The sequence below is a fragment of the Crinia signifera genome, chromosome 6 (genome assembly GCF_055691185.1).
Source record: "Crinia signifera chromosome 6, ASM5569118v1, whole genome shotgun sequence".
Taxonomy (NCBI): Eukaryota; Metazoa; Chordata; class Amphibia; order Anura; family Myobatrachidae; genus Crinia; species Crinia signifera.
The window spans coordinates 226,788,361-226,802,004 of record NC_139222.1 but is presented as its reverse complement, the minus strand read 5'-3'; the positions used below and the strand labels follow the sequence as shown (position 1 = coordinate 226,802,004).

General features: G+C 43.7%; 1 protein-coding gene across 1 annotated transcript in view; it reads right to left on the bottom strand.

Moving 5' to 3' along the window:
* The window catches only part of LOC146009715 (transient receptor potential cation channel subfamily M member 2-like), a 178,130-nt gene extending 166,834 nt beyond the window's left edge, over window positions 1–11,296 (bottom strand). The window contains exons 1-2 of the mRNA XM_083150173.1: window positions 11,105–11,296; window positions 4,037–4,119 (exon numbers count right to left, since the gene is read on the bottom strand). Coding sequence (XP_083006299.1) covers window positions 4,037–4,119; window positions 11,105–11,296 — 275 coding nt within the window. The remainder of the gene's footprint in view (window positions 1–4,036; window positions 4,120–11,104) is intronic.
* Window positions 11,297–13,644: the final 2,348 nt, after the last annotated feature.

Below are 13,644 nucleotides of genomic sequence, written 5' to 3'. Positions count from 1 at the left end.
TCAAGTAGGTGCCTGCAGTGGCGTAGCTACAGGGGTCGCAGCGGTCGCAACTGCGACCGGGCCCCTGAGCCAGGGGGGCCCAACCCCCGCCACTGTCCGGCCGTCCTGACAGATTGGTCATTAACTTGACCGGGAAGTTTCCCGGGAGGCCGTTTACATTGAGGCCGAATTGCGGCCGGGACCCGGCCTCATTACACTTTGTAGTTTGTACAGTTAAGTGCCTTTTAGTGGGAGGCGGCAGCACAAGCCCGTGTCCCCGCCTCCTCTGACTGCATAGAGCAGGGGTGGCCAACCTGCGGCTCTCCCCTTAATGAGCTGCAGGTTGGCCACCCCTGCTCTATCCAGTCAGAGGAGGCGGGGACGCCCGGGGACACGGGCTTGTGCTGCAGCCTCCCACTGAAATACACTTGACTGTACAAAGTGTAGTGCAGCTCCCCCCACCCTCATCGCAGAAACTGACTGGGCAGTGACTGGGCACACTGATCGGCTGGGCGCGGCCCGCGGAGCACCTCCCCCCCCTCTCCATATTTGGAGGACGCCCAACGTCATCACCCTCTGTCCATTAGCGTGCAAAACTCCAAGTAAGTTACCCGGGAAAGGTGTACCTTGATGGGGGCAGCCAGGGGTTGTGTTAGGGGGGAGGGGAGAATTTTAAACATCTGTGGAGCAGCAGAAAAGCTGCGCTGAGGGAGGGGGGGGGTGTTGGTGGAGGTAGTGGATGGTTTTCTATGAGAGACAGTGTACAGTATGTTGTGGATATATGTATGTATGTATGTATGTATGTATGAAGGAGGCAGTGTATGGATGGATGAGAGTGGTGGTGTATGTACTGAGTGAATGTATGAGGGTGGCGTTGTATACATGTACTGTATGTATGAGGGTGGCGGTGGATGTATGTATGTATGTATGAGGGTGGCGGTGTATATATGTGTGCACGTATGAGGGTGGCGGTGTATATATGTATGTATGAGGGTGGCGATGTATATATGTATGCATGAGGGTGGCGGTGTATAAATGTATGTTTGAGGTTGGCATAAATGTATTCATTTTTGATGGTGGCGTGTATAAATGTATGTATGTAAGAGGGTGGTGGTGTATGTAAGAGGGTGGCGTAAATGTATGTACGAGGGTGGCGGTGTATGCATGTATGAGGGTGGCAGTGTATAAATGTATGCATGTATTTGGGTGGCGGTGTATATGTGTGTGCACGTATGAGGGTGGCGGTGTATATATGTATGTATGTATGAGGGTGGCGGTGTATAAATGTATGTAAGTATTTATGATGGTGGCGTAAATGTATATATGAGGGTGGCGGTGTATAAATGTGTTGTATGTAGGGGGGCCCCAAGCTGACCTTTCGCACCAGGGCCCATGAACCCTTAGCTACGCCCCTGGGTGCCTGATATATTTTAACACCCTTTTGGTCCGAGTGCTGCAGTAGCCAGTGGCCCGACTCTGGACTCTGTGCTCCACTGAATTAGTAGCCAGCCCAGCCTGTCTGTGTGCTGGTGTGGACAGAGAAGATATCCAGTGCACACAGCGGCTGACACACTTGCTTCCCAGCCGGCTGCCTGCGTGCACAGTATAGGCTTGAATGCCGCAAATCACTAACAGTCAGCTGGCATAAGTACCACAAGCTTCTGGTGCAGACAGCGGCTGCTGGACTCACTTCCCAGTCGGCTGTCTGTGTATGCAGTGGGGACCTGAATGCCGCAGATAAATATCAGTCAGGCGGCGGGCTGATGGTATCGGTGTAGCGCCCTACAGGTCCTCAACTGCTGATCCTCCTCTCTGGGCTCCTTAAAGACCTTAAGTCCCGTGGAAGAACCCTGAAGGGCTGCACATCTTTGGCAAAGAACCAGCAGCCGGGACACTGCGGTCTTGGACAAGCATTGCAGCTGGGAGATTGGCAGGTTAGAGCTCCTATGAGCTTAGACATTAAATCCTTTTGTTCAGCCATCGATTGAACATTACTTTGCATAACTTGAAAGCATGCATGCTACTAACACTTGAACCATTAACAAACAAAGTTTTGAGAGAGCTAACGGACTGTTTATTATCTATTGCTAAATACTAACATACTAGTGCATACTAACAACGTATTCCTAGCAACAGTAAAAATCTGGACTAATTAAATCATAATACAGAAAACATGGTACAGTACTTGTGTACTTTCACGGCTCCCATCGCATGCCATTGCATGCCATATGTAGTGGCATGCGATGGGATGCGATTTTTGCCATTTTTAAGCAATTTTTTTTATAAAAATCGCATCCGATCGCATGCGATCGGATGCGATTTCTACAGAAATGCATCCAAATGGATTGAAATTAGTATCAAACATGTTCAATGGCCCCCAAATGTAATTTTTCAGGCTGTACCACCCCCACTATCAACGCGAACCCGAAGCGTGGTGAGCGGCGGCGGTACGCATCCTACGACCTTTTCATACCCCCACTATCCACGTCGGTGTGGAGTTGAGAATAGAAAGTGTGGCGAGCGCAGCGAGCCACCGAGCCCGAAGCGTGGCGAGCGGGCGCGGACACCTGTGAAGCCCGCGAGGGGACGCGTATACCTGTGAAGGTATTCGTGTCCGCTCGCCACACTTTCTATTCTCAACTCCACGCCGACTTGGATAGTGGGGGTATGAAAAGGTCGTAGGACGCGTACCGCCGCCCCTCGCGGGATCGCTGCGCTCGCCACGCTTCGGGTTCGCGTTGATAGTGGGAGTGGTACAGCCTCAAAAATGACATTTGGGGGCCATTGAACAAGTTTGATACTAATTTCAATGCATTTGGATGCGATTTTTTTGCTATGCGATGGACATCGTGGGAGCCGTGATTGTACACAAGTACCGAAAACCTTTATAACAGCTGTTTTCTTGCTATGCTATATTAACCAGTTCGCTTGTGCAATACCTCTTAAAGAGATAGTTACTTATAAAGTGATATTTTATTTTTATCAATTTATTGTTTATTACCGGCTGGTGATTTGTGTACATTTATTGGTATTATTAAAATATTTTTTAAATTGAATCCACCTGAATCAGCGCTTTCTTTAATTTCTTTCTGCTTTTTGGTACATTTCAAGGGGTGGAGCATTCCCCTGTTAAGGACAGCAGCAGATTCAGGAGAGTTTTAGAGTAGATTTGCACTCAGTCACCCTTATTTTTCTTGACTCTCACTATTAACCTTTGAAAAATGTGTTGCTATACAATGAAACGTGTTAGTATACAGGAACCTATTCTCAGGAGCATTGGGGGACCTCCAAACCTTGCTTGCCAGATTGAACCAGGCAAGGAAACCACCTGCTCTCCCATCCAATTGGGATTTGCAAACTTACTACACCACACTGGATCCTTTCGCATCATCGTAAGGCAACCATCCCCGGAGCTAAATAAGTGGGGATACAGTATGTGCACATTGAAGTGGATGTTCTAACATAATTAGACAGAACTGTGTGGTTATATATGTTGGTTCTTAAGGACTGAGTAACACTTGACGATCGCGATTTGAGATTATTATACCCTCCATGTGTTCTTTTTTTATATAATTTATGCATCCCCCTTTTTATTGTCTATGAAATTCATAACATTAAACCAGAAAGTTTATTGTAAATTGATCTAACAGGTACAAAATAGGTTTTTTTTTAGCAATACTCTCTTATATTCTCAATATTCCCTATTATATACCCATCCCCCACTGTCACCATAATTTGGTCACTCCCTTCCCAAACCCATAAACTATTACCACATACTGTAACCATCTTCATCTCTTACCACACCACCACTAAACTCCCAATGTCTCGATATTCTTGCCACCTCCATCTCAGACCCTTACCACATACTCATCCTTTGCTCTTACATTCTCAAATTTAAGAAGATGAATGCAATGCTTAGCAGGGCATTGTATAACAAACACGTGTTACTGTTTCTTCTGGCAGAGGAATACATTTATATACAAATACAATTTTATTTTCCCCATATTTATATTATTTCTGCTGCAAATATTTTTAATTGTGTTTAGAAAACATTTACCCTTTACCAGATGCTTTTGGTATAAAAGCCACACATTCTTTCTTCTTAATATTCGTGCTCACCCACGAGTTAAGAGTATGAACCTGTGAATGAAAGAGAAGTAATGAGAATAGAAACAGCATAAGAGTGGAGACAATGGGCCAGATGCACTTAGCTTCAAAAGTGATAAAATGGACAGTGATAAACAGCCAGCCAATCAGCTCCTACCTGTCATGTAACATGCTGAGTTTGAAAAACGTCAGACAGGAGCTGATTGGTTGGTTGTCTATCACTCTCAATTTTATCACTTTTGAAGCTTGATACATCTGGCCCCCAATGAGACAAAGAAAATGTAGTCAGTGAGGAGGAATAACAACAATAGTGGTCAGTGAGGAGACAATCAAAGAGTAGTCAGTGAGGAGGAATAACAACAATAGTGGTCAGTGAGGAGACAATCCAAGAGTAGTCAGTGAGGAGGAATAACAACAATAGTGGTCAGTGAGGGACAAACCAAGAGTAGTCAGTGAGGAGGAATAACAACAATAGTGATCAGTGAGGAGGAGACAGCACAAGTGTGGCCAGTGGAGAGGATTTAACAAGAGAGGGCAATGAGAAAAGAAGACAGCACAGGTCAATAAGTAGAAGAAATCATGTGAGTGGTTAGTAAGGATAAAAGGAAAAGAACGACTCTGGTCAAAGTGCAGGAGACTACTTAACATTGGTCTATGAAAACAAATCATCACAGTAATGGTCTTAACTCCTTCAGTGGTGTTTTTTTTTTTTAAGAGAGCACTCCCTAAAAAAAAACACTGCTCTGTGTCCTGGGGCAGGGCAGCGCTGCTGTGCAATATATCTGCCACTGCCAGGCCCCCGGCAACCCGGCTGTTGCCATTAGAAAGCCCAGGAGCATGCCATTAGAAAGCCCAGGAGGAAAGAGCCCGGGCTGGGCACCGGCTGAAGCTGAACTCATTGCTAGCTCAGCACAATACCAAGGAGGGGGAGACTGTGGCAATCCTAGAAATTTTCCAGGAATGCCGGTGTTAGCGCTGAAGAATAGCCCAGTGAAATTTCCGGGATTGCCAGTGAAGGGGTTAAATGAGCAGCAGTCATAAGAGTATTAAGTTACAGGCAGACATCATAAAAATGATCAGTAAGGAGTAGATGCCTCTTTGCCTGTCTGTTATTACCCAGTTTTGTTTTATCCCTTCTATTTTTGAATTGCAAAGTGCAACCGAATACACTGCACCAGTGGTTACCAAACTGTGCGCCTAGGCTCCCTGGGGTGCCTCGGAGCACTTGCAGGGGTGCCTTTGTTTGGTTGTCCAAATCCAATTCAAATAATTTATGGTCAATGTAATAGGCAAAATCAGTGCTGGTGGCTTCCAGTTTTAAAATATGTGGATAAACAGAAGTGAAGTTTGTCCCTCACCACATAACTGGACCTAAGGCTGACATATAAGCACAACTTATTTAATATAATATTGTTTTCTGAAATTCTCGGTAGCAAAATTTGCACCTAGGGGTGCCTTGACAAATATTCTGATAATCTAGTGTGCCGTGATGCAAAAAAGTTTGGGAACCACTGCACTGCACTATTGAAAAAACTGTTAAAATAAATAATAAAATAATTTCAAAGTGTCCAGTGAGTAGAAGAGAGAACAAGAGTAGTCCAACTGCAGGAGGCTATGCAGTTGTGGTTCTGTGAGAAGGAACCATCTCAACAGTGGTCAGAGAATAAGACAGTGCAAGAGTGATCAAAGAGAAAGAGATAAATAAGAGTGGTCAGTTAGGAGGAGATAAGACAACAGTGCCCAGCAAGACAACATAACAGCAGTGGTAATGAGAAGGAGAAAACATTGGAGAGGTCAGAGAGGAGGAGACAGAACAAAAGTGGTCATTGAGAAGAACATACCACAGCAGCATTCAGTAAAGATAGTAAAGATCGGAAAGAGTGGTCAGTGAGGAAGAGGCAGAACATTTTTAGTAAAGGCCCCCATACACAGTGCAATAGCACTGTGCGATGCGTGCTACCGCAGACATCGCATTGCACAGTACAAAAAGTATGTGCTGTACTGCCCGCAGATGCGATGCGATGCGATCTAGCCCATAACGGGTGCGATCATCACACCGTGTATGGGCACCTTTAGAGCGATGATTACAATGTAATAATGCCAGAGGAGCAGACACCTCAACAGTGGTTAGAGAGAAGAAAACGTTTTCAGTGAGGAGGAGCCATCACAAGAATAATCAGTGTGAAGTGCAAAAGCATCGTCATAATGTTTTTATTTTGGATCTGTTTTTTTTTTTGTATTGCAAAAAACATGTAAATTTACATTGTTTTCATTCCAACAGTATTATTGACCTCAATAATATTAATTTACAGACATTTCCAGTAACTTTTGACCAACTCAAAGCTTTAAATATTGTTTTCATCTGTACTTGTGTATTATCAGGGAGCCCGGCCACAGACGCTGTACGCAATTAGCGTAGTGCCTCTGGGGTAGCAGGGAAACCATGTGATGCACCGCCAGCGGCACTACGCTGAATTACGTAAATGTCCGCTGCGAGTGCTGGAGCAGGGGGACTGAATGAGACTGCCGGGGAGTCACTGTGGATCACGGAGAATCAGCGGGGATCGACGCGGTCAATGGGCCGGAGGAGAGTAAGTATAGACCAGCCACTATCCAGCCACCGAGCCCGAAGCTTGGCGAGCAGACACGTATCCGCGTGCGCTCGCCACGCTTCGGGCTCGGTGGCTCGCTGCGCTTGCCACACTTTATAAAATCAAATCCACGCCAACGTGGATACTGGGGGTATGATGTGGATAGTGGTTATATTAAGCATTGTGTATTTTTAGGGCTCCAGAGCCACTTACCTAGTTACGTAGCCATCATAGTGCTGTATTGGTATTCTCAATACATCACTACATAAACTACCTAATGGGGGCCCTGATAATACACAAGTACCTTTTCATCAATACTGGCCTACAGCAGGTTAAGTATTAAGCAACAGGGCAGCGGCTTATGCACACAACAGTTTAAAAGAATATACAACATCTATGAAGCATTCCACACAGCAGTTTCGGAAAAGAAACATGCTTCAAGATGAAACTATAGTATTCTTAGGCCCTCCCACTCACCCTTTTGTTATGTATATCAAAAAGGAAAATCAGAGATTAACCACCCAAACAGGTGCGTAACTACAAGTTTTGTGCCCCTCCCCACTGAAATTTTGGCAGCACCCACCTGCCCTCCACCCCCAGCTGACAGTTAACCACATTTTTGTGGCTGAAGTGCTGGGTTTGTTTGTCACCCCACAAACTCATTTTTTGGAAGGACTACCTCTGATCATTAATTATGAGGTATATGATTCGGGGGTTGGCAGTGGAGATTGCATGTTATGGTCCAAACTGCTATTACTGCACTGCGTGTTATTATTTTGTACATTATTATAATGTTGTCAAATAAACTTCATGAACTTGTTGTAAACTACATAACATGGATGAGGTGTATAGGTTGTTAACAACTCTATGGGGGGTATTCAATCCCGGGTCGCGACTGTCGATCGGGCCCAACAGCCGTGACCCTGGCCCAATTTCTTTTTGTTCGACCGCAGATCGGCAAAAAGGGGGGTGCACGTAAACAGCCGTGGTTTGTCCATAAGCGGGCACGATCGTGACAATTAACGATCAAAATCGACAAAACGGGCCCGACTGCTTTCAAAGTTGGGCCCGTTCTGTCGATCTGCCTCTTCAATACAGTCGCGAAAGACAGCATTGACTCGGCGGTCGCTGCTATTTCCCCCCATTGCAAATAGCGTCCGGGATTGAATAACCCCCTAACTCTGCTAGCTTTTACCTTCACAAATATCAGTATCTGAGTAAAAAGAATTCATACCTCAAGAGGTGGCTTTTTGGACATATGTTCAGACATGACAATGGCTTTTCTACTTCTCATAGGCAAGAACTGATGCAGCTGGTTACTGACGTACACAAACAACATCCTTCTCAGTAACATCCTCCAATTCCACATCCAAATCAGCATCAGATATCTACCTCATCCTGTTGCACTTACACAGTAGAATCCTCAATTTCTATTACATCATAAACAACATCTTTACTTGTACTGGTCATCAGACATCAGCACATTTTCAAAGTGTGTAGAAATGGTGGAAAAAGGTTTCTTTGTAAATACAGTATCACAAATGCTTGACTCACAAATAGCACTCGACACCATCTTTTTTCAGGATACTGTGATGTTTCTGAATGCTCGGTTTATTCTTCAGCCTTAGTGTTTTTTTCTGCATTGATTTTCCTGTTTTACCATTTACTATTCTTATACACTTTGATTGAAATGTGCTGCATCATGAGTTGCATGTGTACAGAAGCAGATGCCATCGGTTCCAGAGCTACCAATAGCAAATAAAGGAGAGTGACTGGGCCTTTTCTTGCTGCTATGTGCGATGTATGGCATGTTGGCAATTTAATGTTTTTTTTTCAGCAGTATACTCTCCATTTAATAAAGGTGTGTTTTCTTCTTTAAGATAATGAAGTTTTGTTTTGTCAAGTGCCCTTCCCTAAACCCTTGAGCATCAACTTTTGCTAGATGTTGAAGATGTTCAATTGACTGCTTGTGATCCATTTTGACTCACATCGCTTAGATTATCAATGCATTGGCACGGTACCTACTTAGCATTATTGTAACAAAGTAGCATGCCCAGCCCTAAACACAGACAAGTTTCAGCAAAAATAAATACTTTCTTTTTAACCAACAACAAATGTCTTTATTTCTTCAAAAACAAGTCAAAATAACAATTTTCTCCTGCTTATGTTTCAGTCCCAATCTTACTGCAGTCCCCAAACATTGCTATGGAGAACTAATTTATTGAAGTTGCAAAAGAGCTTCACAGTGAGCTGTTTCCCAGAACCCTGCATCTTACTATGGGAAGGAGGGCCAGGTTTTGAAAATAAATCTTTTTGCATCCCAACATCCCCTGTCTGGATATCTATTTGTAAGCATACATGAACCCAGTTTACACATGTATGCTACCACTATTGTTTAAGACTCAGCAGTGCTAACTTCTAAAAGTAGCAGTGATATGGGCAGCTAACATTCAAAGCTTTTCTGCACCAGGACATTGGCTATTTGCCGAAATGTTTAAGTATCCACCATTGCTATTTGCGGTGAGTTGCTCTGTATAATGATTCTGGTGACAGCTGTAGCTTTTGGAGGCTAACTAAGGTATATAGCTTTAATTGGTTCACCTTACCTACCAGCTTTTTACTTAACTATCTACAGTATAATCGATATTATTGTATATATGTGATATGTAAGGATATTTTTACATACTTGGACACTACTTACTACAATTTTAGTAATCTATATTTACGCTTTCTACTTAATTTTCATGAGACTTTCATTGTGCTTGGTAAGGTTACACTTTTTTACCTTGTAATGGGCTTCAAACAGGGATAACAGTAACCTATTACTGTACTTTCCCTTGACCCTTTGCCCTGCAATCTCACCCACCTGTCCACTGTTCTTAGAAACACGCAGGTGGGCAGTAGAAGCTGGATAAGGGCAATACTATTCTCTACCTTGGAAATCTATTCACTTATTTAGTGAGGACCTTTCAAGTTACTGTACTGTATGTTTCTTAGAAAGAATTCTGCTGGCTTTCTGGTTGCCAGTATATAACATCTCAGAGTAAACACACTATGTAATATACTGTGAGATCACTCATGAGAGATTATACAGATCTCTCATTCAGTGACTGCCCTCGCCAGATCCCCTCCGTTCCATCTGACGGGCAGGGTTAGGGGGGGTGTGGGAGACTGCGGAGGGCGGTGGTGGGCTTGGTCGGGATTGGGCACGTGAGCGCCTCGTGCGCCCCCTTCTGTCTGATGACGGGTCCTGGCGATTGGCATTCAAATTGAATGAGAGGCGCTCCATCTGAATGTAATTATTTGCTTTAAGGCAGCACCCTATGAGCAAGGTTTGCCATATTTTAACCCTTTAAAAAAAAGGTATTATCTATTCCAAGGGTTCCCAAAATTTTTGAATCACGGCACCCCAAAGCATCAGAAATGTTTTTGTGGCACCCTTAGGCTAAAGGTTTCCCATTGAGAAAGTCAGAAACAAATATTAAGTTAAATAAATTGTATTTATATCTCATCCTTAGGATCAGTTATGTGTTAATGGACAAGGTTCACTTCTGTTTATCCACAATTTGACTATTAAAATGGACATAAATAACTTGAATTGGTCCTAGACCACCAACCCAGGGCACCCCTGCAAGTCCCCCAATGCACCCCAGGGTGCCACGGCACACAGTTAGGGAACCACTGATCTATTCTATTTTATAAATTTCTACTGTATATACTCAAATAAATATAGCAATGTAATATTGTACACAGTATGTGTGACTTAACAATAGGGGAAGTTGCATATGCACATTTATTTGGTAGGGAATCTAGTAAATGAAGCCTTGCGTCCATCTAGTTCAACCTGGTATAGATATCCATTGCTGATTTGGTAGGTTCTGATATTTTACAGACAGATTATATTTCTTATTTGTACCCATGGATGTTTTTCTCCAGTAAATACTTGTCCAACTTTGCCTTGAACGCATTTAATGAGCCAGCCGTTACCACCACTCTGGGAAGAGAGTTCCAGAGTTTGACTGTTCTGACCATAAAGAAATTCTTTCTACTAGCTGAATGAAATTTTTTTTCTTCTAATCTATACTCATGCCCTCGCCTCCTAGATTCCTTTCTAGTAGAAAATAGGGTGTGTGACAGTTCCTTATATTGGCCCTTGATATACTTGTACATGTTGAGCATGTCCCCCCTTAAACGTCTCTTTTCCAATGTAAATAGTCCCAAATTGCTTAATCTCTCCCCGTAGCTTAAATTCTCCATTCCCCTAATAAGCTTTTGGATTTTTTCTAATTCTATGATGTCCTATTTATAGTGTGGTAAAATGAATGATGCAGATATAGTACAGTTTCCCGATCTGCAAGGTGTAACTTGTATACAGAAAATACAGTAGATTTGTAAATAGATACATTTTGTTGTATGAATCATCTCACATTTGCTTCATTAAGGAATTCTGGCAAATTCTTCTTCCCTTTCTGTGCATCAGCAGGATGGTTTGGAAACTGGTAGTCTTTCCTCATCGCAATGTGAACTGCATTTACTACTTGGTCTTGATTTTCATTCTTCCTGATCTGGTTATCACTGACATATGAGATCATGGCCATGTTGTCCTTTGAGCTTGCCATCCTGGTAGAGAAAACAATAAGGAAAGTATACAATAAATGGGAAGGCTTATGATGCAGAACAAGGACACCCTTTCCTTCTGATTGTGTAATACAATGCCTTCATTTTGAGACAGTCAGACACACACACACACAGACAGACACACACACACACACACACTCTGTATTATTAGAAACCAGAATAACAGCATCACATTATCCCAATATGGAGTTAAGTCCTCGGGGTACTAACTTAACCAACACACACACACACACACTAATAGGGGGAACTAGAACATCAGCCTCACATCACTATCACAGCAAACCGATATCCTCAGGACATAAAACCAACAAACACTCAGCACAGTCATAATGAGTAATAAGATGACCACAAGGTATTCACCAATAAATGCAATCTAATAGGAAGCACAGAACAACAGTCTCACATCACTTTCCTACTAAGGGGTAAATTTACTAAGATGGGAGTTCTATTGAGGATGGAATGTTGCCCGTAGCAACCAATCAGCTTATATCAATTACCTTCTAGAAGGCGCTAAATAAATACGAAATAGAATCTGATTGGTTGCCATGGGCAACATCCCATCTTCAGCAGAACTTCAATCTTAGTAAAGTTACCGCTAAGTAACAAGAGGTTCACAGGCCACCTACCCTAAAAACACATACTCAAATAGAAGGAACCAGAACATCAGCCTCACAGCACCATCATACTAATTAAAAAGAGGTCTCTAGAGCAGCCATCCAACAAATACACTCTCTAATAGAAGGAACCAAAGCATCAAAATCAAATCACAGTCACACTGAGTAATCAAAAGTTCTTAGAGCACTAACCCAACAAATACACACTCTAATCAAGAACCACCAGAACATAATCCTCATATCACCATCAGACTGAACAACAATAGATCCTCTTGGTACCCAACAAACAAAGGGGCAGATGTAGTAAGCATGCTTGCCCACATTTGAAAACTAGTTTCATGAGATTACAGTTGGTAGAATTTTGCATGTCATGCTCCACCCAAAGGGCGTGTCTAGTTCCATATATGGAGAGATTGTGAAAAGAGATTATGAACGTGGCACCTAGATGCGTGGGTGTGTACTGCTACATATGAGAGGAATCTTTTAAAATGACTTATATAAAAATGTAGATGAGCCCCAAAGCAGTTAGTAAGAGATGCTATACTTGGTATAGTGCTGGGAAATGGTGCTGACGATTCAATGTAAATGTATCTGTCTCTCATTCCTTTTTTCCCCAAAAAATGTAACAGTGTAATGTGGGCTGGGTGAAATGAAGGAGATTTCTAGACTAATGAGGGAGAGAGGGAGATTGCTGCTATTTCAGGGAGTCTCCTGCAGAATGCAGGGGGGAGGTAACTATGGTATAACAGTGTAATGTGGGCTAGGTGACATGAGGGAGATTGCTAGACTAATGAGGCAGAGAGGGATATTGTTGCTATTCAGGGAGTCTCCTGCAGAATGCAGGAGGGTAGGCAGTGGCGTAACTACATTTAAAGCACCCCCCCCCCCCGCTGGGAATTTTGGGCGCCCCCCCCCATAAGTTAACAACCCCCCCCCCCAGAAAAGTTATAACCCTCCTTACCCCGTTGCCGTCGGACATGCAGATCTGTCGGGTCCCCGGCTCTCCCAGCTCCTAATAAAAAGTGACACTCGGAAAATGGCTGCCCCTATAATGCAGACAGTTTTTGAGGATGCTAGAGGGAGGTGGCGGCTTCCTCTAGCAACCTTAAAAACTGTCTGCTGTATAGGGGCAGCCATTTTCCGAGTGTCACTTATTAGCAGCTGTAGCCGGGAGAGACGGGGACCCGAAGGACAGATCTTCGTGTCGGGGTTAGAGGCGGCGGCAACGGGGTAAGGAGGGAGTTAACTTTTATGGGGGGGGGGGGGGGGGCAGGAGCCAGTGGCATAACTAAAGTCCCGCAGAACACACACACCCCCCCCGCGCCCCCACCTTCTAAGCGCGCCACCGCGGGGGCTGCGGGACTATAGTTACGCCACTGAGGGTAGGCAACTATGGTATTAAGCCTTTACAAGAGATAAATGCAAGGGTGATAAAGAGAGATAAACATCCAGCCAATCACCTGCTAACTGCCATGTTACAGGCTGCGCTTGAAAAAAGTCAGTAAGGAGCTGATTGGCTGGATGTTTATCTCTCTTTATGGGCCAGATGCATTAAGCTTCAAAAGTGATAAAATGGAGAGTGATAAACAGCCAGCCAATCAGCTCCTTTCTGCCATGTCACAGACTTTGTTTGAAAAATGTTAGGTAGGAGCTGATTGGCTCTCCATTTTATCACTTTTGAAGCTTAGTACATCTGGCCCTATCACCCTTGCATT